The sequence below is a fragment of the Rattus norvegicus genome, chromosome 10 (genome assembly GCF_021556685.1).
Source record: "Rattus norvegicus strain SHRSP/BbbUtx chromosome 10, alternate assembly SHRSP_T2T, whole genome shotgun sequence".
In the NCBI taxonomy this organism is placed as follows: Eukaryota; Metazoa; Chordata; class Mammalia; order Rodentia; family Muridae; genus Rattus; species Rattus norvegicus.
The window spans coordinates 16,808,678-16,836,574 of NC_141543.1; the positions used below are offsets into that span (position 1 = coordinate 16,808,678).

The window sequence follows — 27,897 nt, forward strand, 5'->3', positions numbered from 1 at the left end:
GACAGCAGACAACAATAGGCATCTGGTTGAAAGAAATGTTGGTAAGTATTCGAAGTAACAGAATGTGACTCCTGAGTCTTTTTTACTCATCCCCCAATGTCTTCCCCACCCAGCCCACTGAATCATGCCATACCTCTCTGGGCTCATCTCAAAAGTCATTAAGGCTCTGCTGAGAGCCTGGGCTAGTTAAAAGTACAATAAGAAAACCATATGTACTTTTTAAGGTGGAGTTTGGTATACAGCCCTGGCCAGTCTGAAATTCGCCATGTAGACCTGGTATCCTCAAGCTCAGTCTGCCCAATTCTGCCTTCAAGTGCTGGGGTCACACGCACACACCACCATGCCCAGCTAACAGTAAGCAAAAAAAACCTGCAGGAATTGGGTCGCTCCTCCACATTTGGGTCCTAGATCTTCTTGATCGAAAGCACTGCTCCCTACTGAGCCATTCTGCCAGGTCCAATTTTGGGCCTGATTCTTTGTTTTGTTTTTCAAGACAGGGTTGCTCTGTGTATCCCTGGCTGTCCAGGACTTACTTTATAACAGGCTGGCCGTGAACTCACAGAGATCTGCCTGTCTCTGCCTCCCAAGTGCTGGGATTAATGGTGTGCACCACCACCACCCAGCTCAAAACTGTTACTATGGGGACTGGTGAGAGGGCTCAGCAGTTACGAACATTTTGCTGCTCTTGTCGAGGACTTGGCTTGGTTGCTGGCACCCACGTGGTAGCTAACAAACCTTTGTAAGCTCAGTTCCCGACAACACCTCTGGTCTCTATGGGTACTACATGCAAAAGGCGCACAAATGTGTGTAGGTAAAACACCCGTACGTTTTGGTTGTCTTTTAAATGTAACATAGGCAACTGCAGCCGAGGGAACAGTGCCTAGCATGCCTGAGGTCTTGGGTTCATTTCCAGCTACTACTTTTACCAACACTTACGAAGAATATTTTTACTCTTATGAGTGCGTTCCTAGTACTTGGGGTGGGGTGGGTTAAGGGAGAGGAGTCAGGAGTTCCAGCCTGGGCTACATAGCAAAACAGAGACTGAAAATTAATGAGAAAACAGAAGGAGCAACAAAGGGGAGCATGTGCACATGTCTTAGCAGGGCTCGCCAACCAGCCCAGTCAAGTTCACACAGGAACACTATTTATCTCAGGGAAAGGGCCTGCTCTGGAAATGAGAGGAGGGTCTGCACTGGCAGACACCACAGGCTGAGTCTCCTGTTGCCCCTACTGGGCAGCCTACAGAAGCTAATTTGAACTCTCAAAGAAGAAATGACCACAATTTTGATTTTAAATATCTTTTGTAGTAGATCATCTTATTTACATTGATACAGAATCACTTTACATTCTTAAATCAGACACTAATAAATGCTTTACTTTTGTAAATTATAAATGAAAGAAAGAAACTACAGAGAAAGTGTTCTTCATTAGCCTGTCTTACACTAGCTCCGAGGACCGTTAGCGCACAGAAACTCTGACGTGCCACCAGCAGAGGCTGGAAACGAAGCTGCTCTGCACTGTGGAGGGCCTTCGCCAATGATGCTGTCGTTTAACACTTACACAGGAAAAGACAATGAACCTTACCACTGAGTAATTGAAATACACTGGAAATCAAATGTCAGCAGTGGAAATGGAGAACCAAGCCCTGGCTGGAAAGTTCTGGGTCCCCAGAGGCTGAAGGCTGTCCCACATGACCATGGTAACTTTGGTCCAACAGGGCAGGAAACATCCACACACACCAGACTAGAACACTAAGTACACTACCAGGCAAGCTGCCATCTGAGGTGGAGTGGAACTTGCTGCTGCGAGGTGTCCCACAAGTGTGCCTCCTAGGGCCCTAGATCCCACTTTCTAGCTGCTTGCTACCGTCAAAAAAAAAAAAAAAAAAAAAAAAAAGCTTCAAGGGGAGTGACAGACACCACACTCTACACTCTGTACAGGGAGATGGCGCTGTTAGGATGTGCTGCCCTAGTCCTAGAGAAGACCCCTGTCAGGACGGACATATTTCAGAACTTCCATGAGGTTTGCTGAGAGGGAAATTAATCACTTCACAACACTGTGCAGCTTAAAGCTTCATTTTAAGCTGTAAGCACGGGTCTTTAATTCTTTCAGCTCTCTACGACATGCGATTCCAGATTATCTTAGTGCTGCAAGAAGAGTCCAAGTGTTTTCCTGCCTGAACCAGAAGCAGCAGTCACCTACCAGTGGACAGGCACTTCCCACCTGTCTCGGTGTCCAGCCTGAGGGCCGTGCGTCACTGCCTAGGACACCGTAACCTTTTATGCAGAGAAGTCGTCACATAGGCTTGCTGTTGCTGGGCTGTTCAGAGGGATCTGTAAGCAGGGGCTCAGTGCTGCTGTTCTGGGATCCTCCCGTGTCTCATGCCCTGGTCACGGAGAGGGGCTGCTGCTCCATCTAGTTTCCAGTTGACCGTTTTCCTGAGCCAAGGAGACAAACGGTTACATTCCACATCTCAGAACACATCTCTGTGGGAGAGGCTCTGCTAATCCCTGGAGAATAGCTGTGCTTTGAGAGTCAAGAGCCCCAGGACCTGGGGTGAGCATAACAACAGTGTGTCTCCAGGCACAGAAAACACACATCACTCCTTGATAGCCCAAACGTGCACAGCACCATGTTTCCTGGGCAGAACAGTCTGCTGAAGAGCAGGTGGGAGATGGAGGAGATCTGAGTTCTAGTCCTGGCTCCGCCACAATTTTGCCCTCTGGACTGTGGGCAAGTCGCCCCTATCACAGAGGGACAGAGCTCTTGGGAAATGACAATGAGGGCTGTGAGGCAGCCCTAAATCTAATCTCTTTAGGAAGGAATCTAAATTGAATTCCAATGAAGCAGCTGGCCACTGTAGCCTACTCAACCCTGTGCTGGCTAAGTACATACACATGCTGTGCCCGAGGACGGAAAGAATGCCATATTTACTACATCTTTGGTTGGCATCTCCCAGCTTCTGGGGTAGGGTAGGGTGAGGTGAGATCTGATGTTGGTTAAAGTGACCAGAAGAGAGATTAGTCCAGAGGTTAACAAGGAAGAAAACTCACAGGTTTCCTACCTCAGCAGGGGTATCAGGAAGTAAATATTTTCTTAAGTTTGGAAAGGAATCCCTCATTGTCCTCCCCAGCCTCTCGCCTATCCTTGCTTCCTGTGGAGCTATCCATGGTTCTGCCACCTGGGCACAAACAGCAGAGAAAACCGAGGTCAAGAACACACACACCTCCATGCAGCAAATGCCAGCCCCACCTACCCACCTAGCTGCCCACGGGCTAGCACTCAGGGAGCAGCCAAAGGCCACTCCAGGGACATAAGGGGCACTCTCAGGCTGGCAAGGGGTGCCTTGGGTGTTACACTGAAGCAAATGGGACACTCAGGACATCACAACTCTTCTTGGAGTCACAAACCCATAGAAGGCAAACAAGAAAAAAGGGAGGGAGGGGGGACTGTATGTAATCTGAACAACAGTAACAACAGCAACACTAAGGCCGTAGGCCTCAGGATCAAGACACAGGCCTAGGCCATAGCTCATCTTAGTGTTCATGTCACAGCTTCATCTACACAGAAGCAACGCTGTCAGGTCCACCTAGAGTCCCAGAGGCCACTAGAAAGAGGTAAAACCTAGCTCAACCCCAGCCCCAGCTCTTAACCAACAGACTCTTGGCTACAACAGAAGTAACGAACCTCAAGAAAAGATCCCATTTCTAAACCCACTGCCACATTTCATACTGCCTACATTGTATACATTAATACGTCCAAGATAACCTATGAGTGATCCTCTCACACAGGATCCTCTGCTGTGTGCCTCATCTTGTCTCTCACAATGCCAGTGAGGTGTACTGTATGTACATGGGTGTCTTGAGAGAGAAGCAGGAGAATCAAGATTTCAAGGTTATCTTCCACTACATAGTGAGTTCCAGGCAGGTCCTGTCTCAAAAAAACAAAATACATAGGACCTCTATGCACTCGGTGAGACCAAGTGGTAAGGCCAGTGGCACGGTGCCAAGCATGGGTTAATAGCCACCAGTGGTGATTTACAGTGTCAACACATTACATTTGCTATCATTTACTAAAAAAATGAAATGTATTTTACCTTATAAGACTTGTCAAGAAGGATAGGGAGCCCATGGTTTATAGATGTGTTAAGAGTCCTTTATGTGGGCTGGGGAGATGATGGCTCAATGGTTAAGAGCACTGACTGCTCTTCCAGAGGTCCTGAGTTCAAATCCCAGCAACCACATGGTGGCTCATAACCATCTGTAATGGGATCTGATGCCCTCTTCTGGTGTGTCAAAGACAGCTACAGTATTCGTATACAAAAAATAAATTAATGAATGAATAAATATATAAATCTTTAAAAAAAAGAGTCCTTTATGTTACTCAAACGTTTACACATTACAAAAGGAAATGCTGAGAATTAAAAGCAATTGAGGCCTCTGGACTTCAAAGCAGAGTGTTGTGCAGGGCCGAGTTCTAGATTCTGTGTGAACCCTAGAGCAAGGATGTGTCCCAGTAGCTTTGTTGATCACCCAGATTTAAAGCATATTTTATTCCCCATTTGTTTTGTTTTTGAAAACAAGTTTGGAGGCTGGAGAGATGGCTCAGAGGTTAAGAGCACTGTCTGCTCTTCCAGAGGTCCTGAGTTCAATTCCCAGCAACCACATAGTGGCTCACAACCACCTAAAATCAGGTCTGGTGCCCTCTTCTGGCCTGTAGTTGCATACATGCAGGCAGAAAGCTGTATGATGTATACATAATAAATAAATGTTTAAAAAAAAAGTTTGTGTGTGTGTGTGTGTGTGTGTGTGTGTGTGTGTGTGTGTGTGTGTGTGTGTAGCTTTGGCTATCCTGGAAGCTTTGTAGACCAGGCTGGCCTGCCTCTACCTCCTAAATGCTGGGATTAAAGGTGTGCACGATCATTGCCCAGCTACATTTTTCTTTTTTCTTAAAGATTCTTTTTTACGTGTATACTATTTTGTCTGCATGATATATGTGCACCATGTGCTTCCTGGTGCCCATGCAGAGATCATAATGTCATTGAATTCCCTGGAACTGGAGTTAGAAAGGGTTCTAAGCCTCCAAGTGGAAACCAAGTCCAGGTCCACTGCAATAGCAGCAATCTCAATCTCACCCCGACCCCCACCTCTGAGCCACCTTTGCAGCTCCTGATAGCACCGATCGTGTTCAGCATTTGCTTAGAAACCATTCCTTTTCTAAGGGCACACCCAGCTCTATGTGCATGCTACTCAGAGTGAGCTGTGGCCCTGCTGTTTATCCTGCATCCACACGCTCTGTGAACTTTCCCAGGGAGATGGAAGTGAACAATGTCTACTCATCCCAAACAGGGAACCAACAACAGAGGAAGCAATTCCGACTACATCTAGCTTGAGGGAGCCAATGTGTTTATTGGGTTTACTTGCAGACATGGATGAGGGGTTACTTACAGGAACACTGATGGCATCCAAAGATTCTCATTGAAGAAGTGCTACACATGGATGACAACCTAATGGAGACTGCACTGTGAAGTCCCCTTTCAGTTAACCTTCCAGGGAACACATGCTATGGAGTAGAATTACATACAGCTAGCAGAAGGTGCTGAAGGGAGGGAAGGGGAGAGAGCCTCACGACCCTCTCACCAACCCATCTTTGTCAAAAGGCCCGTTGGTTTTTGTTTTTGTTTTTGAGACCTCAGGGATTCTAGGATAGCACTTTATCAACTGAGCTGTTTTACAAAATCAAATCTGGGAGTCAAATTACCAAAGAAATGCAATGTTGAAAACAATGACAATAGAGTTATAGGAGGGAAATAGCACAGACATTCTAACATGGCGAAATGCTCCTGTCTCCACCTGAGCCCTGCCCCGAAGAACAGGAGCTCCCTGGCAGGAGGGGAAAACAGTTGTGTACAGAGTAAATCTCATCCATTATGAGACCCTTGGGGACTTGCCATGAAGAAGTTATAGGCACACAATGAGAGTTCTATGGAAGAACAAAAGAACCGGTCTGGTGGAACAAGCCTTCATTGCAGCTCTCAGAAGCCTCAGCAGTAGGATCTCAGGTTACCACGCATCTCAAACCAACCAGCATGAGTGAAAACCGAAGGGGAAAGCTTAGGTATCGCGCACCCAAACACTGGAATAAATGCCATTTGGTGTTTGATCATGCTATTGACAGGGCTCTTGGGGTTGGGGATTTAGCTCAGTGGTAGAGCGCTTGCCTAGCAAGCGCAAGGCCCTGAGTTCGGTCCCCAGCTCCGAAAAAAAAAAAAAGAAAGAAAAAAAAAAAAAAAAAAAAGAAAAGAAAAAAGACAGGGCTCTTGTTCTTACTTCCAGGAAAAGCTGCTGGGATTTCCACTTCCATGATTCTCTTCCTCCCTCCACCCTGCTGGAAAAGCTGCCCTATCTCTGAACACTGGCTATGAATCAACACACACTAATCTAAGGCCACCCCAGAGCTGAGAACACCATCCGGGTTCCCACAAAAACAAAATGATGCAATGAGGCAGAAACATGGGCAGCTGGGCACAGCCTGTTCTGTCCTGTCCTGACCTGTCCTGACCTGTCCCAACCAACAGAAGCCTCACCTGAGATACAGGGGCACGGGAAAGCTCCAGTCCAGATATCAGCCACTTGTGCCCAAGTTCACAGAGCATGGCAGCTGAGCCTAGGTAACAGATTTGTTCACTCAAGTGGGAGATAGTACTCTTACACTGCTGTTACCATCGTGTACTTCAGAGTCCTAGTAGAGTGTCTGGAGTCAGGAAGGCTAAGATCTGTTCAATCCATCTCCCTCTTAAATTGTGACAAAGCATTCTTGGAGGGAATTGCCCAAAGTCACAGGGCAAGTGGCAGAGCCAAGGCTAGAAGTCAGGAAGCAGCTGAGACACAGAGCTGCTGGGCAGCAGTGGTCCTTAGCTTTCTTAAGGACAAGCATGCAGTGAAAGGGAGACACATCCATGGGACAGGCTGTATACCATGTGTCCCCTCTTCTGATGACATTTGGGGGCCTATGAAAACTCAAGTTCTGAAATGACTGTCAACCTCCAGAGACTCAGAGGTCCCTCATTCCATCACGTCTCTCCCAGCCCCTTACCAGTGCTTGTGTGGGTGACTCCATTCACTGTCCCCTCCACATCGGTCTCATCCTCAGCATAGCTCAGGATCAGGTTCTGCTGCCTACTGCTTAGCCTCCTGTGGACCAACAACAGCTAGTGGTTAGGACCAAGCCCTTCCTCCAGGCAGCTCTAGAAGCAAATAGTGCACATAAGTGTCTGACTCATGAGAGGCACACACCAAGAGGCAGGCACACACCGAGAGAGGCCCAGAGTGAGAGAGGCCCACACCGAGAGAGACAGGCAGGCAGGCAGGCAGGCAGGCAGGCACACACACACACACACACACACACACACACACACACAGAGAGAGAGAGAGAGAGAGAGAGAGAGAGAGAGAGAGAGAGAGAGAGAAGCACACACTGAGAGAGGCACACACTGAGGCAGTAATGAGGAACCGAGGGCCAAGTCAAAGTTTCAGAAGGGACTCTGGCCAGCCCAGCATGGCAAATGTGCCTCTGGCAGGCCTTGCCCTTCCCCCATTCCCTCTGCCTTGCTAACCATTAAATCACATCCCTGAAGCTAGCCACCAAGGTCTATTCCCTTATTTGGCCACTTCCTCCTCCTGATGCTGACCAACAAGGTCCAGCTATCAAAGTATTAAAGTCCAGCAATCAAAACTCCCCTTTTACCTCCCTAAATAACATGCTCAGTTAAAATTGGACATCTCATCTTAATAGGGAGTTTTCCTTTTACATCTATAGACTGCCATTTGCCTATGCCATGTCTGCCTCTATCCATACTTCACCCTTGTTCCCTTCACCCTCTCTCTAGTCCTCATCTCCTATCTTTACCTTTTATTCCCTGCCCCATCTCTCTGGGGCAAATAAATGTCCTTTGCGCTAAGAGCCTGGTCTTGAGGTGCTGTGTGTTGATACTGGCCCTTTTGGCTTCTCTCTGAAACCCTGAGTTGTTTAAACTGTCATTACTGCTGGCCAGATACTCACAGGGTTGGGGTGTACATGTTATGTGTGTTCATGAGGCAACAGGTGAGAAACTAATCTCACAAAAGGGACAAGGGCTGAAACAGGCTTCTGAGAGGAGGAGCAGGGCACAGCACAAGCTGGATGCCACAGCACTCTGCCCAGAGCACAAGGATCTCCAGTGTCGTTCATTTCATACCTCCACAACACAATGAGGCCAACCCACTACAGCCAATGCTCAGATGGGAATCAGGTCAGACAAAACTGATTCCAAGGAAGAAAACATGTGCCCAAGCCAAGAGCTCAAAGGGCAGCTAAACTGCTGGGAGCTGGGCCTGGGAGCTAAAAGGCTCAAAGGACACATGTTTGCCGGAACAGTTGTGGCCACAGTCTTAGTGAATACTTACTTTGGAACTCTGATCTTAATGTGAATGTAGTGGTCACCATAGCCATAGCTATTAATACGGGGGATGCCTTTCCCAGTCAAGCGAATCTTCTGGTCTGTCTGAATCCCAGCAGGGATCTGTTGAGAAAAATATTCGCTAATGCTCCCTGGTCCATTATCCAAAAATAAAACATCTCACTATACAGAGATAATCCTGAGAGTGTCTTCACAATAGAACTTCTACCAGGTGTGCAGAATGAACTAGCCACACAACCGTCGGACAGCTGACCCTGGAAACAGATGTGAGAGGTGAAGCAAAGGATTTAGGAGCAAAACATTGAGAGCAGGTGAGACTAAGCTTGCTCCACTGCTCTCAAGGGCTGGACAGCAAGGACCCTGGAGAAACAGAGAGTCCAGGTGGTCTCCAGGTGGAGGTGGGAGCATACACCCCCAGTGACCAGTGCCATGGCCGAATGTGTGCCCAAAGTCTCCATACCCAGAGGCTGGAGAAGGCCATGAGTCAAATACAGTGGTGTAAGAACAGGTACAGGAAGTGTCCACTACAGCTGCAATTAACACTAGAGATGGTTGCCAGAAGGTGGTAGCACACATTTTTAATCCCAGCATTTGGGAAGCAGAGGCAGACCAATCTTGAGTTCCAGGCCAGCCTGGTCTCACAGAAAAAACCCTGTCTCAGAAGCAACAAAACCCAAAAAAGCAAACAAACACAAACCCTGAACTAGAGGTGGTCAACAGAGTAAGACATAGCCCCCAGAGCACCTGCTCTCCCAGACACTGTGGGTGGAACACAAACAAAGCACCCTGGGACCCTGACCAGCAGAAGAGGCAGCACAGACAGTGAGCAGAAGTCCTGGAGTTGTCATTACTCCTCAAGGAATAGCCTGAAGCTCCTAGTGTCACAGGCTCCAATGCCTCTCGAGAGTTCCTGACAGGCTGGACACTCTAGACCACTTAATCTATTTCCCATTTAATAAAAATTAACTGGGCACTGTGGCACATGCATGTAATTCTAACACAGGGAAGGCTGAGGCAACTGGGTTATAAGTTCAAGATCAACTGAAGTACATAATAACCATCAGTCTCAAAAGGAAGAGATTGGGGGTGGGGGTGTTAACCAGCCACCAGGGCAGCAGACAGCGGTCCCCCATACCCTCTTACCGTCACATTGATTGTCTCATACAGGCCCTGCGCTTTGGCTGTACCCCCAAGAATAGCTTGAGCTATTGAAATAAAGAGGTCGGAGTGGATGTCTGCGCCGTCCCTCCGGAACACAGGGCTCTTCTGCACCTAATGCCAGAGAGAAGACCAATGTAAGCACAGCACAGAGAAATGCTGCCCGAGGCATGCATCCTGTCAGACCTGAGCCTGGGACCTGACACATTAACCCCTTTGCATTTAAACAGCACAGCAAGACCTACACCTCACATCAGTCAATTGGGGACAGCTCCCCAAGGCTCTGGAGGACACAGCCTACACACACACTGCACAGCAGAGCAACGTCTGGACTTCTGCCCCCACCAATACTTTCAATTACAAAAGAAAGTAAAAATGCAATTTGGCTTTTAAATATTTTCCCCAAATCTTACCTAATTAGGAAGATTACTAAACACAGAGCAATACACCTACAAAGATAAAAGTAATTTATAGGAGATGTGGAAGTGCCTGCCACACAAGGAGGAGGATCCACAACACTCATGTAAACACTGGGCAGGGTAGTACACTGCTGGGAAGTGTGTGTGTGCGCGTGCGTGCATGAGTGCGTGTGTGTGTTTGCAGGTGAATCTCTGAGCTCACTGCCCAGAATCCTTAGATGAGTGAGCTCCAGGTTCAGCAAGAAACTATCTCAAAAAGTAAGAGGAAGAGGATGAGAAAGGAGCAGCACCCTCTGTCCTCTACACGCACAGACACACACTCACAGATGCTTTCAGATGCTCACTTAATACAAGCTGCCTTCAGGACAGGAACTTACTTGACTTACAAATACTGTTTTTCATATCTCAAAGATGTACTATGGGGCTGGGGATTTAGCTCAGTGGTAGAGCACTTGCCTAGGAAGCGCAAGGCCCTGGGTTCGGTCCCCAGCTCTGAAAAAAAGAACCAAAAAAAAAAAAAAAAAAAAAAAAAGATGTCCTCTGCCCTTGACTTCTTTCTTCCCTCGATTATCAGATAGAAAGAACATCTGAATCCTCTACCAAATTCTTAAAACTGCCAGGTTTCTGCGTTTATGTGCTTTTTAAATTGTATTTATTTATTTTGCAGTACTGGGGACAGAACATAGAGCTTTGCACTTCTCAGGCTCACCACCACTAAGCTACAGCCAGCACACCCTTCACCTTGAATTCTCCAGCTAGAAGATCCAGCCCTCACAGCATTTTATGCACGGTGCTGTATTTGGCTCAGAGAAGGCCTTATTACACTGTCCAGGCAGATGTATGTAAACCTGCTGCCTCAGCTCTGCATGCACGGGCAGTGCCACTATAATAGCGGCTTTCTGCTACCTCTGGGGGCTGGCTTCAGACTCTCTGTGGGGCTGAGGATGAGCCTGAATGTCTGATCCCCCAGCCTCTACCTCCCAAATGCACTTCACCGTGGCCAGTCACTCAAGGAACTCTACCTACATCCTGAGTCCTAGTTCTTGTTTTTAAAGACAGGGTTTTATTGTGAAACCCAGGCTGGCTCTAAACTCAGGATCCTCTTGCCTCCATGTCCCATATGCTAGGATTGTAGGCATGTGCCACCTACTATCCCTAGTACTTGATTCCAATAATAAAACATCTCACATACAGAAAAGGCAAAGTAAATACAGCAAACAACACCCACAAGCTCACAGAACTAAACATTACAAACATACTGGACCAGGTGGTACCCATCTGTAATACAAATATTCTGGAGGCTAAGGCAGGACAATTACGAGTTCCAGGCCAACCTGAACAACACGGGAAGATCCTGGCTCAAAAGAGGGGAAAAGTTACAAATCTAACTTTTATGCTTCTCAGTTAATTATGATCCTGAATTTGGCATTTACCCACCCTACAAGCATGCCTTTACTTTTGTTGTGCCTTTCTATATCACTAAACAACACATCATCGATCTCACTCCTTGACACCTCTATGCAGACAGTCCGCTGTACTCTGTAGCCTGTAACCCTCTACTTTCCTCTCCCTGAGGCTAGTGATAAAGGGTCTCACACTCACCTGTGGTTCTTTCCTTTGGATAGATTGAAATATTCTGCTCCATGCAGATGATGACCATTCTTTTTGACAAAACAAGGTTTGTCACCAGTGTCTATTGTAAACGGGACTGTTACATACACCCCTTGACCCAACACATGTTACGTTTACATGGGTTTTTCTAGATATATACTTAAGTGTGTCTTTCCATTACCAGAGGAAACCATTTGGGGGCTAAAGACGGGAGTAGTTTGCTAGCATGCAGGAAGTCATGAGTTCAATTTCTGGCATTGCTAAATAAACAAATAAAACTATACCATTTTGCTCTCTCTGATTGGATATGGTGGTACATGTCTTTAATCCCAGCACTTAGGAGGCAGAAGTAGATAGATCACTGAGTTCAAGGCCAGTCTGGTCTACAGGCTGTCAGTTCCAGGACAGTCAAAGCTACACAGAGAAACCAGGTTTCAAAATACCAAAAAATTTAACAAAGATTTGTTCTCTAATCAACAATTTATACAGAAACACCACCACCACCACATCAGATGTTCTGGGGATTGTGTTTCTTTCTTTTTTCCCGTTTTTTGTTTGTTTTTTTTGTTTGTTTGTTTTTTTTTTAAAGATTTATTCATTTATTTATATAAGTACACTGTAGCTGTCTTCAGACACACCAGAAGAGGGCATCGGATCTCTTTACAGATGGTTGTGAGCCACCATGTGGTTGCTGGGAATTGAACTCATGACCTCTGGAAGAGCAGTCGGGTGCTCTTAACCGCTGAGCCATCTTTCCAGCCCTGTTTGTTTTTTTTTAAGGTGGAGTTTCTTGGTGTAGCCTTGGCTGTCCTGGAACTCTTGGTGTAGACCAGGCTGGCCTCATACTCACAGAGACCCACCAGTCTCTGCCTCTGGAATGTTAGGATTGAAGAAGTGTGTACCATTGCCTGGCTATGCTTCTAACCTGTCAGTGTTGTGAGAAAGCTTTGTTTTCTGCACACAGGCATGAAAACACTAATAATCATGCCCAGGCAGTCTTTCTTTAACTGGGAAAAGCAACTCCTGCGCCCATGGACTGTGTACTTACTATAGTGCACAAGCTCAGCTGTACCCACTCCAAGACAACAGGGCCCAACATAAGCTGACAAGCAGACACCTACCCTGAATGTGACAAAAATTTCTCGTTTTCCCACAGGCATCCTTACAGTCTGGCCATCTTCAACTCCTAGAACAAAAGTTCCAAATAGCAGTTATGGTAGGGATCTCCCAAAGCAATTTCTACACCTGAAAACCCACTTGTCCAGGTTTCTTCTTTTATTTTGGAGATGAGGGCCTCACTATGGACCTCAGGCTGACTGCAAACCCTGCCTTAGCCTCCTGAGTACTGGGATTAACAGGTATCACCATGTAATAGCTTGTTTCCTGTTCATGTTGGTCCTCACTTCGTGATCCTCACTATGTGAAGACAGAAGAGATAGAGGACAGAAAGTTGGAACAGGAGCTGCAGCATCCCAAGCTGAGAACAGAGCAGGCACGTGTACAGATGACTGGTGTAAAGGGAGATTCTAAGCGTCTGGGTCTTCCTTCCCTCAGGCAGCCGGGGCCTATGTCTGACTGTATAATCATGCAGATGACAGGCACACAGTGCTGGCCCATCACCTGCAGGCACAGGGACTGTCACTCGCTTCTTCTGCTTGGCTTGTCCTGCTCCTCTGCAGACCACACAAGGGTTTGTGATGATGGAGCCCCGTCCACCACATCTCCGACACGTGGAACGCATCACAAAAGGCCCTGTATTGATGGTTTCCTGAAGAAGAGAAAAATGCTGAGAATGCAGGTACATTGTTTTATCAAAAACTGTTTCATTAGGAGTTTATAGCACAGGTTTATTATCCCAAAATATGGGGGGTAGAGATAGACCAAGAGTTCAGTCAAGGCTAGCCTGGGTTACATGAGACTCTGCCCATGCCCTACCCCCAATGAGGGGGGTGGATAACAATTTAAATACATTATATACATCTATAAAAATTTCAAAGAATAGAAATCTTAAATTATAAGTGAGAGAGACAACGGTATGAAGAAAGGGAGGGAGCATGGATGGATTGGCTTTATTTTTATGCTGCTCTAGAACCCCCTGCCTCAGAAAACAAGGACAGGGCCTCATACAGCTAATCTGAACTTCTTATTTTGGTGGTAGAAGAAAAATGATATCTCATGTTGCTAAAGCTGAACTCAAACTTGCTATGTAGCGAAGAATAAAATTGACTTTCTGATGTTTCTGACTCCACCTACCGAGTGCTGGGAGTACAACCATGCCCAGCACAGAAGTCAATCTGCCCCCTTCCTGCCCCCAACTCCCACCAAGCCCTGGCTGTCCTAGAACCTGCTTTATAGACCAGAGATCCACCTGCCTCTGTAAATGCTGGGATCAAAGGTGTGTGCCACTACTGGGTCAAATATTTTAAATGAACAGAAAGATATAGATATAGATAGATAGATAGATATGTAGATATAGATAGATGATAGAAAGAATTGTGAATGGTTTTCTCTGATCCCCACCCCAGTGTGTGTGTGTGTGTGTGTGCGCGCGCGCACGCGCGCTGAGGACTGAATTCAAAGCTAGGAGTGATGGCTCACACTCGTTTGGATAGCACAATGAGACTGACAAATGAAGACTGCCTCTTGTTCAAAGGCAGCCTGAGGTATATATTGAGTTCCAAGCCAGCCTAGATTAGAGTTAAAGCCTATTTCAAACAAAACAAACTATGAATTCAGAGCTTTGAGCATGCTAAGAACATGTTCACCAATTAGGAACAGCCCTATACAAGAACTCTAAATATGGAATGGCTGCCTGCCCATGGCACCGAAGAATAATTCTGAATTTGAAGCTAATCTGGTCTAAACAGCAAACAGGGTACACACAGATACCCTGTCTTAAAGAATGAAATGAAAGATAAATGTATAAAATGGATGGCAAGATGGTCAGCAGGTAAAGGCACTTGCCACCAAGCATAATGACTTGAGTCCATTCCCTGAGTCTCATACGATGAAAGAGAACAGACTCCCACAAATTGTCCTTTGAATGCCACATGTGGGCACACGGGGCACACATATGCATACAGTAAATAAATAGATGTAATAACAAAAAGACTTAAGAATCATAACCAGGCATGATGACAAATGCTTATAATTCCAGCATTTAAGAGCCTGAGGCTAGAGAGTTGCTATAAGTTCAAGATCTGCCTGAAATAGAGTGAGACCTTGTCCTGCCTGTAACCTCCACTCCTTAGAAGATCCATGGCAGAATACTAGTGCTTGGAAAATAGAGGAAGGGGGATTACATGTACAAAATTATCCTCACCCACCCAGTTAGTTTGAGAGTAGCCTGGTGCAGTGATACGGGACCCAGCCCAAGCCCCAGTACTATCTAAATAAAGTATCTCCTGGAACAGAAAAGGAAGGGTTGGAGCAGCAAGGTAGGTGGGTAACAGGGAACCATCACCAAGAGGAGTAGGGTGGCCCCAAAGCATCCGTCCTTACCATGCCTGAGCCGCTGCAGTAGTGACAATGCTGCACTTTGGTTCCAGGCTCGTTCCCCTTGCCATCGCAGCGCTCACAGGTGTCCATGATGTTCACAGTGAACTCTTTGTTGACACCCTTGGCGGCTTGATTGAATGTCAACTCCATGATGTACTGAAAGAAGAATGAGGCATGCCTGTTGCTTAGCCTTACAATCACTACAGTGGTGCTGCCTCAGGCCAGGAGGGCACTGGCTAGTAGCTGTAGTTACTTCTGACGTACCAAACATGTGTACATGTATACTTTTCCAGGGAAGAATGGGTAATGTTTACTTAGTTGATCTATATATGTAAAATACAGACTCTAAAATGTTTTAAGTAAAAGTTTACTCTTCAACTGAAGACATGAACAGTGTCTCACGTAGCACTTGCTTTGGCCTAAATCTACAATATCTGCCAAAGGCCCAACTTAGTGCTAATGGGACCTTGAAGTGCAGTGGACCTTGAAGAGGTGGAGTCTGGTGAGAGGTTTTGCACTGGGGATGTGTCCTCAGAGAGCTTGGGGCTTCCAGTCTGCCTTCCCTTCCCTCACAGCTAGGATCAGATGAACAGCTTTGCTTTCCCATTCCCCACTGTCATGGGCTGAAGCAGTGGCACCAACAGTCCCTTTACTAAGAACTCTACACTTGTCTCCTATTTTCTTCCTCTCTGTCTCTTCTCTTCTCCATTCCCTTCCCAGCTCTCTCTCCACGTGTTCATGACCAGCATCTACACCCCTGCCCCACTTTGTCTCTACTCCCTTCCCATGCCCTAAATAAACTCTATTTTATGCTTAAAAAACAAACAAACAAAACCCAAAACTCTAAAATCATAAGCCAGAAGAAACCTTTGCCCTGAATTTGTACGGTCTCTTCTGCCTGCACGGATAAGCACCATATGTGTGCCTAGTGCCCCAGGAGGAGAAAAGCAGGAGTCAGATCCCCTGGAACTAAAGTGACAGAGAGTTGCTCACCATCATGAGGGGGCTGGGAACTGAACTTGGGTCCTCTTAACCACTTGGACATCTCTCTAGTCCCACTGTTCCCTTTTGAGGTTATCTGAGATAATGTCGTACAGTAAAAGACAGCAAACTGGAACAATACTTATAAAGAGCTTTACTGATCTGTAACTGTAACTTAGGTCAGGAATCGTTTCTTTTCTTTCTCAACTCTGACATGCCTCATTAAGACAAAACTATGGAAGAGAGTCAGCAGTACCTTCCTGCTAGTCTGAGCTCTTATAGATAACAGGGCATGCTTTAGATCAGTGGTTCGCACCCTTCCTAATGCTGTGACCCTGTAATACAGTTCCGCATGTTGCGGTGACCCTCAACTATAAAATTATTTTGTTGCTACTTCATTGCTGTAATTTTGCTACTATTATAAATCATACTGTAAATAGCTGGTATGCAGGATATCTCATATTTGAGCCCCAAAGAGGTCACGGTCCACAGGTTGAGAACCCCTGCTCTACATGAATCAGTCCACTAGGGTTTCTAAGGCCTTCAAGGCTACCTGATTAAGGAGCTATTAATAATGACATCACAATGTTTGTGTTCATTACTACCTAAAGGATTTTTCAAGTGCTCCTAACTTTCTGTCAAATGGCTGCCTTTGAATCATTCTGTTGCCTTCCTGAGAAACAGAAACTTTAAAAAACCTTGTGTTGCACTTAAACTTAAAAGTTGATCTTTAAAATAAAGAATATCAGGCATAATGGCACGTGTCTTTAATCGTACCACTTGGGAGGCAGAGGCAGGTAGATTTCTGTGAATTCAAGGCCAGTCGGGTCTGCATAGTGAGTTCCAAGACAGCAAAGCTAGGTAGAATGTAAGACCCTTTCTCAAAAATATGAAATAAATAAATGAGACTTACCTCCTGAGGCTGATCAAACACATTCTGGAAATCACCAAAAGGAGAAGATGAGAACTCTCCAAAGATCTTCCTGAATAGCTCCTCGGGGTCAACAGAAGGACCTCCTCTCCAGTAGCCCTGCCCAGAGCTGCTGGCTCCAGGGTCAAAGCCAGCGGAGCCGTAAGCATCATACTGCTTCCTCTTCACCTCGTCACTCAACACCTTTGATGAAAAATGACACAGCAGTCAGACAGTTCTGTGTTTTCTGAGGCTCAGGGACATAGACAAGTAAGGCTCATGACAAGTAAGTCTGTCACATTTACTAAGTGCAAAAACATTCTACAAAAGTGGGCACGGTGGTGAAATGCCTGTAATCTATCCCACCAGTTAGAAGGCTAAGGCAGGAGGATGAGTTTGAAGACAGTCCCTGCTTCAACAAAACACCAAAATCACATTACAGCTCAGTGGTAGAACATTTGGTAAGCATGTGTACAGCCTTGGGTTCAGTTCTCAGCACCATAAAAACGGAAAGATTTTTTTTTTTTTTTTTTTTTTGGTTCTTTTTTTCGGAGCTGGGGATCGAACCCAGGGCCTTGCGCTTCCTAGGCAAGCGCTCTACCACTGAGCTAAATCCCCAACCCCAAAAAACGGAAAGATTTTAAATGTAAAATAGCTAGGTGGTAGTGATGCACACATTTAGCCCCAAAATTTGGGAGGCAGAAGCAAGCAGATCACTGAGTTCAAGGCCAGCTTGGTCTATAGAGCAAGTTCCAGGACAGCCAGGGCTACACAGAGAAACCTTGTCTCGAAAAAACAAAATATAAAAATTAGCCATTAAACACACCTTTCATAGTAATTCTGTCAACCTCACTGGTTTGAGGCATTCTTAGAAAATGGTAAAGTGCTGTGCAGTGGTGGCACAGGCCTTTAATCCTAGCACCTGGGAGGCAGAGGTAGACAATTCTGAGTTCAAGGCCATCGGGTTCTACAGAGTGAGTTCCAGGACAGCCAGGGCTACACAGAGAAACCCTCCATGTCTCAAAGAAAAAAGAAAAGAAAAGAAAGAGAAGAGAAGAGAAGAGAAGAGAAGAGAAGAGAAGAGAAGAGAAGAGAAGAGAGAAAAGGAAACTGGTAAAGCACAGTATTTTATTTTATTTTGGTGTTTTGATACAGGATTTCTTTCTCTATGTAGCTCTGGCTGTCCTGGAAAAAAATGTGGAAAAGAAATATTTATTTTATTTGGTGTGTTGCCTGCATGTCTGTCTGTGTGGTATTGGAGCCTCTAAAACTGGACTTACAGATGTTGTGAGCCACCATGAGGTGCTGGGAACTGAATCCAGGACCTCTGGAAGAACAGCCAGTGGTCTGAGCCACTGAGTCGTCTCTCCAGCCCCTTTCTTCAGCTTTCAAATGCACACTGGCACCAGCCACTCTCAGGGGTCCACAGCCTGCAGCCCCACACTGGGATACTATCACTGCCTCCCATTTAGAGGCTTCTAGCTTTAGACTAAGCAGCTACCAGTTTTTCTGATGCTACAGCCTATAGGTGCCATTGTGGGCTCTTCAACAGCATCTCTCCCCCCTCCCCTTAAAGATTTATTTATTTTCATGTATATGAGTACTGTTGCTGTCTTCAGACACACCAGAATACCAGAGGGTTTAGGATCCCACTACAGACAGTTGTGAGCCTCCATGTGGTTGCTGGGAATTAAACTTGGGACCTCTGGAAGAGCAGTCAGTGCTCTTAACCACTGAGCCACCTCTCCAGTCCCAGCACATCTCTTTTACAAATAATTTTTATGAGCCTGGCATGATGGTCCATATTTTTAATCCTAGCACTTGGGAGGCAGAGGCAAGCAAATCTCTATGATTTACAGTCATCCAGGGGTACAACAGACATCCTACCTTAAAGAAACCAATAATAATTGTATGTGTGGGGTTGGGGATTTAGCTCAGTGGTAGAGCGCTTGCCTAGTAAGCGCAAGGCCCTGGGTTCGGTCCCCAGCTCCGAAAAAAAAGAAAAGAAAAAAAAATTGTATGTGTATGGGGGTATCTTGCTTGCATTTATATCTGTATACCACTTGTATACCTAGTGCTCTCAGAAGCCAGAAGAGGGCCAGGTGAGGTGGTGCATGCTTTTAATCCCATCACTGAGAGGCAAGGGCTGGCAGGTCTCTGAATTTGAGGCCAACCTGGTCTACAGAGCAAGTTCCAGGACATCACAGATATACAGAAAAACTCTGTCTCAGGGAGGGGAAAAAAAAGCCAGAAGAGGGGACTGAATCCCTTGAAAATGGGAGTTATAGATAGTTGTGAGTTACCAAGTTGGTGCTGGGAATTGAACCTGGGTCCTCCAGAATGTTTGTAATTAATGAGCCATCGCTCCAGTCCCCTGCAGCTGATCTTAGGATCCAGTTTAATAAATCTCTTCTGATTACTTATATCCTGGTAGTTCTAACTCTCTAGAAAGCGCCAGTACAGAGTAGCTATAGTTGACAGGTGATAAAACCTTCATACTTACAGAATTGTGACTCTTTACATGTTGCTATCAAGTCCCTTGAACACATAAACCCTACAGATGCAGAACCCATTAGGGATAGTCCAAGTCATGAGGAATGCTATGGTAATTTGAATGAAAATGGCCACCACGGACCCATAGGAAGTGACTCTCTTAGGAGGTATGGGCTTGCTGGAGGAAGTGTGTCACTGAGGGTTAGTTTTAGAGTTTCAGAAGCCAGGCTCAGTGCTGCTTTCTCTTCCTGCTGCCTGCTGATCCAGATGCAGAAAGCTCAGCTGCCCTTCCAGCACCATGTGTGCCTGTGTGCTGCCACGATTCCCACCATGATGATAATGGACTAAACCTCTGAACCTGTAAGCCGGCCTCAATTAAATGTTGTCTTTATAAGACTTGCTGTGGCTCTTTGCCCCATCTACTGTGAGGATGAAGACCATTCTCAGCAGTCAGACTGTCGATGTCACTCTGAAGGGGTGCACAGCCACTGTGAAGGGCCCCAGGGGAACGCTGCAGAGGGACTTCAATCACATCAGTGTAGAGCTGAGTCTTCTTGGGAAGAAAAAGAAGCAGCTCTGGGTCAACAAATGGGGTTACAGAGAGGAACGGGCCACTGTCAGAACCATCTGCAGTCATGTTCAGAACATGATCAAGGGTGTGATGCTGGGCATCTGATACAAGGTGAGGTCTGTGGATGCTCCCTTCCCCATCAACATCGTTATTCAGGAGAGCAGGTCTGTGGATGCTCCCTTCCCTATCAGATGAGGTCTATGGATGCTCCCTTCCCCATCAACATCGTTATTCAGAAGAGCGGGTCTGTGGATACTCCCTTCCCTATCAAATGAGGTCTGTGGATGCTCCCTTCCCCATCAACGTCACTATTCGGGAGAATGGGTCTGTGGTTGAAATCCGAAATTTTTTGGGTGAGAAATACATCAGCAGGTTTCGGATGAGGACAGGTTCTGTCTCTGAAGCCCAAAAGGATGAACTAATGCTTGAAGGAAATGATATTGAACTTGTTTCAAATTCAGGGGCTCTGATTCAGCAAGCTACAACAGTTAAAAACAGTATCAGGAAGTTTTAGAATGGCATCCGTGTGTCTGAGAAGGGAACTGTGCAGCAGGCTGGCGAGTGAGACCTCAGTTTCCCAGCTTCAGAAACAAGATCCTGATCACAAGTAGGATCGGGCTCTTTGGGGACAATAAAAGACTCATATATTAAAAAAAAAGACTCACTGTGGCCATGGTCTCTCTTCACAGCAATAAAACCCTAACTAAGGGGCTGCAGTGCTCACTGGCTAAGAGCATTGACTGCCCTTCCAGCGGTCCAGAGTTCAATTCCCAGCAACCATATGGTGGCTCACAACCATTTGTAATGGGACCTGATGTCCTCTTCTGGTGTCTGGTATGTCTAAAGAGCGTGACGATGTACTTCTAAACATAAAATAAATGAATAAAAAACTGCAACAACAATAAAAAAAGCCTAGCTAAGACAAAGGGTCATTCTCCAATAATTCTGTGAATGGGCAATGGTTCTTTCACAGACATTTCCTTTTTCCTGTGAGCTTATGGTCCACTTTTACAATTGCTAACTTAAGCCATCAAATAAGGGCCGATTTGATCACTATAACTGGGGTTTCCCAAGACCAGCTATCAATATGAATTACCTGAAGACCTTTATTGATTAGATGAATCTTGTTCTTTTTTTTTTTTTTTTGGTAGTAAGGCAGATTGTATAGCCCTGGCTGGCCTTAAACTTACAGAAATTCTTCTGCCCCCAGACTCCGCAGTGCTAAATTACATATATGTCACTACTTAGTGTCTCTTTTTTTCTTTTTAAAAAATTACACCTATTTATTTTATGTGTGTGTATATATACACACATATATACACGTATACACTCATATATATATGAGTGTTCAAATGCTGTGGAACTCAGGTAGGGGTCAGAGGACAATCTGTAGAAGCTGCTTCTCTCTGTCTACCATGTGGCAGAAGATAGACATACCCACTGACTCATCTTGTCAGCCTTTTTCTTCATTTAGATTCTAAGTTAGCAGAACTAGCAATGACATCACACCACACTGGACTATATGATATGCCAAGTTGTCCTGGGCAGTACAGACTCTGACACATGCACAGAGAGCTGACTGGCCAGTGAAAACACACACACACACACACACACACACACACACACACACACACACACACACGTCACATTACCTCATAAGCTTCTGCCAGCTGGGAAAACTTCTCCTTGGCTTTGGGATCATCCTTATTTGTGTCTGGATGATATTTCTTGGCAAGCTAAGGGGGGGGGAAAGCAAATTACTATAGATATAGTTACTAAAACAGAACCTAAACACTTGCCACAATTATGCCTTTTTATAACATGTCTCTCTTGAGACAGCAATGTATCTTTAAAGCAAGATTTAAAATTTGAAAATAAATCATTCCTCCATGGATGTCTTCCAAAAATAGTTCATTAAGGGGCTGGAGCGATGACTCAGCAGTTAAAAGCACTGGCTGCTCTCCCAGAGGTCCTGAGTTCAATTCTCAGTAACCTTCTAGAATAAGATCTGGTGCCATCTTCTGGTGAGCCATACACATGCAGTTAGAACACTCTACATAATAAAAAAACTTAAAGTAAAAAAAGCATTTAGTACCCTTGCAGAGGACCTGGACTGAGTTGCCAGCTCCTGTGGTAGCTCACAACTCTAAAACTCCAGTCTGACGTCCTCTGCTGATCGCTGAAGGCACGGAGAATGCATGCAGCACACATGCATGAGACAAACGCTCATGCACATAAACCAAAAATAAATAAATGTTAGAAAGTAGCTGGTAACTGTGTGACTAGCTCTTCGGCATGCAGGCGCCTGTGTGAAAGCAGAGAGTAAAACGCCATCCTGGCACACTGACTTATGTAATAGAGGAAGTAAATAACCTGTACGACTTTGGTTGTTTGGATTTACAAGTCAGGGTTTATGAAGCCCCGGCTGTCCTGGAATGAGCTCTGTTCACCAGGCTGGCCTTAAACTCAGAGATCCCCCTGACTCTGCCTCTTGAGTGCTGGGATTAAAGGCATGCGCCACCACTGCCTGGCTTTGTTTTTTGTGGGTTTTTTGGTTTTTTTGTTTGTTTGTTTTGAGAGAAACTGGCCTTAAACTCACAGAACTTTGCTTGCCTCTGTCTCCCAGGACTGGGATAAAAAGGCATGCACAACCATACCTGGCCTGCCTGCTGTGCAAGGTTTTGAGGGATTATGTAATGCACTCATGGCAGTTACTGCTATAAAAAATAATAATGATGATGTTTTCCTATATAATTTTCATTTATTTATGTCATAACTGTGTGGTCAGCATGGTATACATGTAGAGGTCAGAGGACAACTTTGTGGAGTCAGTTCTCTCCTGTTTAAAATGGTTTTGGAGGAATTAAACTCAGGTCACTAGGCTTGGTGTCAAATGACTTTATCCACTGGGCCATCTTACCCACCCCTTTTCTTTCTTAAAGCAACATTAACTGATATCACATTCACTGCATACCAAAGGCATCCAAAACTCTCCATCTTTCACAGGTCATTCCACAGGATCAGCTGTTTGTGACCTGCCTCAGCAGGCTGTATACCAAGGCAATAAGAACCACACAGAATCAACAACGATTTGGGTTGAAGAGATAGCTCAGTAGCTAAGAGCACATACCCCTTTTCCAAAAGACCTGAACTCAATTCTCAGCCGTGGCAGATGGTTCACGCTGCCTGTAACTATAATCCCAAGGGGATCCCTGCCCTCTGTGAACATCTGCATCACATACACACATACACATGCACATGCACACACAGTGACCAGCAATCTTTCTACAGTCTTGTCAGTAAATCTGAGACCAGTACAGACCTGATAATAGGCTTTCTTGATATCCTTCTGGCTGGCATTTCGGGGTACTCCCAGTATCTGGTAATAATCATCTTTGGCCAAAGAAGCACTTGTGTGGAAGGAAGCAGTACAAACAAAAGGGAAACTTTTTGTTCCTGGAAATGAACAAGAAAGTAAGTTGGTCTGGGACTTTATCCAACAAGAAGAAATTATAAGTAAGTGACCAGCTATGAAACACCTGTGAAAGAGGAAACGAGCCCCAGCTATAGGGCCTATTCCCTTCGAGTACTCTAGAGGCCAAACTCAATGTTCTTCAAATGTGGGGAAAGCTTAGGGACATAGTTCAGTAGGTACACTGCTTACCAGGCCCTGAGTTTGATTCCCTGCACTGAATAAACCCAGCACAACAGTGACGATGAGCACATGCCCACAGTCTTAACATGGGGAGAGGGAAACAGAGGATCAAAAGTTCAAGGTCGGGGTTGGGGATTTGGCTCAGTGGTAGAGCCTTGCCTAGGAAGCGCAAGGTCCTGGGTTCAATCCCCAGCCCTGAGGGGGAAAAAAAAAAAAAAAGTTCAAGGTCCATTCATAGCTACACAAAAGTTCCAGGTCAGCCTGGTACATATGACACCAAACTACAAACAAAAACAAACAAAAAACATTAGCTAGAGAGGCTGAGCACATGTAGAAAAAAGGAGTAATAATAAAAAACGAGCAGGAATAATCAGAAATAATCAGAATATGATTTAAAGGGGGGGCTGTTATTGTTTCTTCAGTCACACCGGAGAAAGCATGAGACCTGGATCTTGGTGATCCTATATTCCACCTCTTTGCTCGATATATGCCTAGCTGTATTCCTGTTCTCCTCACTCCTTCCACTGTCAGGAGTTGAGTCTATTAGTGGCAAAAGTTTGGCAGCTGTACCAGCTTCTACAACACCATCAGAGAGCTCAAGGAAACTGCACAAATAACCACAGGCAACTATTACATGGTGGATGCCTTTTCCAATTCTGAAGGTGACAATGATTAGCAACTGTTAGGAAGAATCTTTTTTTTTCTCCAGAATATGTCCAGTAAATATCTTGCTGTTTTTGAACCCAGAATAGGATCAGTCTTCATATTATTCCAAGAAAGCCTAATCCAGTAGCCAGTTATTAATTTCTTTCTAGTTGGGAGATTTCTTTCTTAATGACTTGTTTATTTCATATGTTTTGGTATTTTGACTGAATGTATGTCTGTGAAGGGGTGTCAGATCCCCTGGACCCAGAGCCACAGTCAGCTGAAAGCTACCATATGGGTGCTGGGAATTGAAATTGAACCTGGGTCCTCGGGAAAAGCAGTCTTGAGTTCCCAACAGCTGAGCCATCTCTCCAGGCCCTGCTTGGGACATTTTTCATGCCATATGATTTTATAAATCAGTCTTCAAGAATGATCACAGGCTAAAGTTTGGGGCCAAATTGATGACTTAGATGTGGTAGGATACACCACTACAGGATGACACTTTCACATCTATGGTCACTTGAGAGATAAAATATGCCCACTGCAGCCTATGGGCTGACTTGAGGAATGCCAACGGTGGTTCTTCAGTAATGCTTCCATATATAAGTAATACTTAATGCCTCTATGTCTCTCTCACACACGGATACATAATTTAAAAAACGCTTTAAGGCATGCATGAGACCCTCTGTTCTTGATCCTTAGAACTACCCAAAGTAAAGTTCAGGACTTCCTTCCTTCATTCTCACTGAAAATGAAGTGGAATAACATAGTATAAGAAAATATCGGGGTTGGGGATTTAGCTCAGCGGTAGAGCACTTGCCTAGCAAGCGCAAGGCCCTAGGTTCAATCCCCAGCTCCGGAAAAAAAAAAAAAAAAAAAAAAAAAAAAGGAAAGAAAAGAAAAGAAAATATCGTGGCAGCTGGAAAGATGGCTCAGCAATTAAAAGCACATACTGGGGGTTGGGGATTTAGCTCAGTGGTAGAGCGCTTGCCTAGGAAGCACAAGGCCCTGGTTTCGGTCCCCAGCTCCGAAAAAAAGAAAAAAAAGAAAAAAAAAAAAGCACATACTGCTCTTGTAGAGGACACAAGTTCAGTTCCTAGACCCTAAGTATAGCAGCTCATAACTGCCCATAACTCCAGGGGGATAAGATGCCTCTAGCCTCTTTGGACACCTGTACTTAAGAGCACATACCCACACATACACACACACATACATAACTCAAAATAATTAAAAAATATTTTTTAAAGAGAAAGAAGAGAGCATGGCTAAAACATGTCAAGGCTTAATGCACACTAATTTGGTATCATCTCCAGCAGTAAGGAAGGTTAAGGGCCATGCAGAGACTACCGCTTTTTAGCTTTGTGACTTTCTCAAGTTTTGTTTTTTTTTTTTAACATGCAAGCCTGTTTCTCCATAAAATGTAATGGTAACAATGCCTGTCACATTGAAATATTTTCCAGGAGTGAAATCATACTTCCTACACAGTGTTTAATAAATGTTAGATTACATTATTACACTCACTGACTTAAAGATTCTAAAAGACTGATAGATGCCCTTCCATTTACACCCCGTGATGTTGAGGATGAAAGCTATGAAATGACAATTCATCACACTTTCCCACCTTAATGAGGACAAGCACCTGTATCTCCCTAAATTTCTGGGTGCCTAGCACTCACTAAATGGCAGTTACATCTTCCACTACAAGCTAGAACGTGAAGAAAAACGGGGAGGGTTATGACAAGGGAGTTGCAGCCTGGACAGAGGGGTGAACTGTTGACAGGTCTTCATGGTATTCGGAGCCTTTCAACACCTCCAGCTCCACGCAGCTCTTCCCCCTCGACGGCTTCTGGGTAGCCAGCACCTTGGCCTCTCTGCCTCCTGCTTGCCTGTGTCCCCAGAAATTCCTCTCTCTGGCCGGAAGACACCTCCATCCCGCTACCCTGGTCGTCAGATGGAGGCGAATTGCCCTTTCTAACCCCAAGAGCTGCTACTCCAGAACTGGAAGCCTCCCTCACCTGTGAGGCGGACAACGGGTCTCAATGTCAGCAGCGCCCGGGGGCCGTGAGCGCCCATGGAAAGCCCGAAGGCAGAGACACACAGCTTGCGACACAGGGATGCTGCCACTACGCCCCCCTGGGGCTGCTGGACCCCTCTCCCCGCTGCAGCCGGCAGCCGGGGGGTCCCCACCGCCACCCTAAACCAGCGTGGGGAACACCGCGCAGCCATTTTGGCCCGGGGACACTGCGCCTGCGCAGACCGCCCCTAGCCCGCCTCGCCGGTCGCGACTTCCGGAGGCGAAGCATCTGCTGCACGCAGAGCGTAAGCATTGCGCACGCGCTTCCGTCTCCGAACGGTAGAACTCTACGTCAACGTGTACAAGTGCTAAACTATGAGGATGTCAGTTTGTAATTTTTCCCTGTATTGGAATTTTTGTGATGTACGAACGAATGCTGCACTTTACTTGTGAATGTTGTGGTTGAGTGTAGCAACCGTAATCCGGCGAGCCTTGCCCTGGGAGGGACTACAAATCCCAGCAGACAGCGCAGCGTCAGTATCAGATTCCGGTATGCCGCGTGCGGATGCCCTCCCTTGACCCTGAACGTTACCTCTTATTTCATGTTCTCTCAGAAAGCCCTCACCCCGGTTGTTGGCTGCTGTTTTTCCGTGCCTGATTCCCTCGCAGCTGAACTTGAAACACTCAGGTCCGTCTTAAGCATGTTAGCCTTCTCCAAACCTGCAGCGAGAATTCAATGAGCATTGTGAATGCCTATTATGTATTGTGCACCTGCTGTTTGTTATCCATGTTCTAGAATTTAATGTAAGAGCAAACCCGTACTAGAGGAGCAAACTCGCCTCATAGGGACAGACTTCTTATTAAGTTAACAACGGTAAGCGCTACGCTATCAGAGGTGCATAGTTACAAGCATGCCGGTGTACTCAAACTCGTTAGACTTGGCTGGAAGAGAGGGAGGTGGACTGTTAAACTTTCTGTGTTGTAATGTCTATGGACTGTTAAACTTTCTGAGTTGTAATGTCTATAACTGGACTTTGATGAAAAGAGTATCGAGTACAGATGTAGATTTCCAAGTGATGAGTGCAGCAGAAGTTGCCAGATGAGATCGAGGTAGGAGGATCAGGAGTTCAAGATCATTTTCAACTATATAGCAAGTTCAAGATACTCGGGGCTACATGAGACCTCATCTCGGGTCCAAAGGAGACTCCAACTTCCCAAACTCCAAATATCTAGAAAAGGACTCAACCTGTAGTACAGGAAGATTTCTAGTGGTAGGATAAAAACCAGCAATGGTGTCGCATACCTTTAATCCCAACACTTGGGAGGTAGAGATAAGTGGATCTCGCCGAGGTTGAGGCTTACCTGGTCAGCCAGGGCTACACGGAGAAACCCTGTCTCTGAAAAAAAAAACAAAAAACAAACAAACAAACAAACAAACAAACTTGTAAAGTTGGTTCCCTGTATCAAAAAGAGTCATTCTCCTT

The 27,897-nt window shown here is 45.6% G+C and overlaps 1 protein-coding gene across 2 annotated transcripts; it reads right to left on the bottom strand.

The window, feature by feature from the left end:
- Positions 1-1,282: 1,282 nt before the first annotated feature.
- Positions 1,283-26,657, bottom strand: Dnaja3 (DnaJ heat shock protein family (Hsp40) member A3). Of its 2 annotated transcripts, NM_001038595.3 has the most exon segments (12): positions 1,283-2,438; positions 3,065-3,181; positions 7,096-7,193; positions 8,445-8,560; positions 9,602-9,730; positions 12,768-12,832; positions 13,267-13,414; positions 15,148-15,300; positions 17,039-17,239; positions 21,752-21,835; positions 23,422-23,555; positions 26,415-26,657. In NM_001038595.3, coding segments are annotated over 11 exon segments (1,443 nt in total). In that variant the 5' UTR covers positions 26,626-26,657; the 3' UTR covers positions 1,283-2,438; positions 3,065-3,077.
- Positions 26,658-27,897: the final 1,240 nt, after the last annotated feature.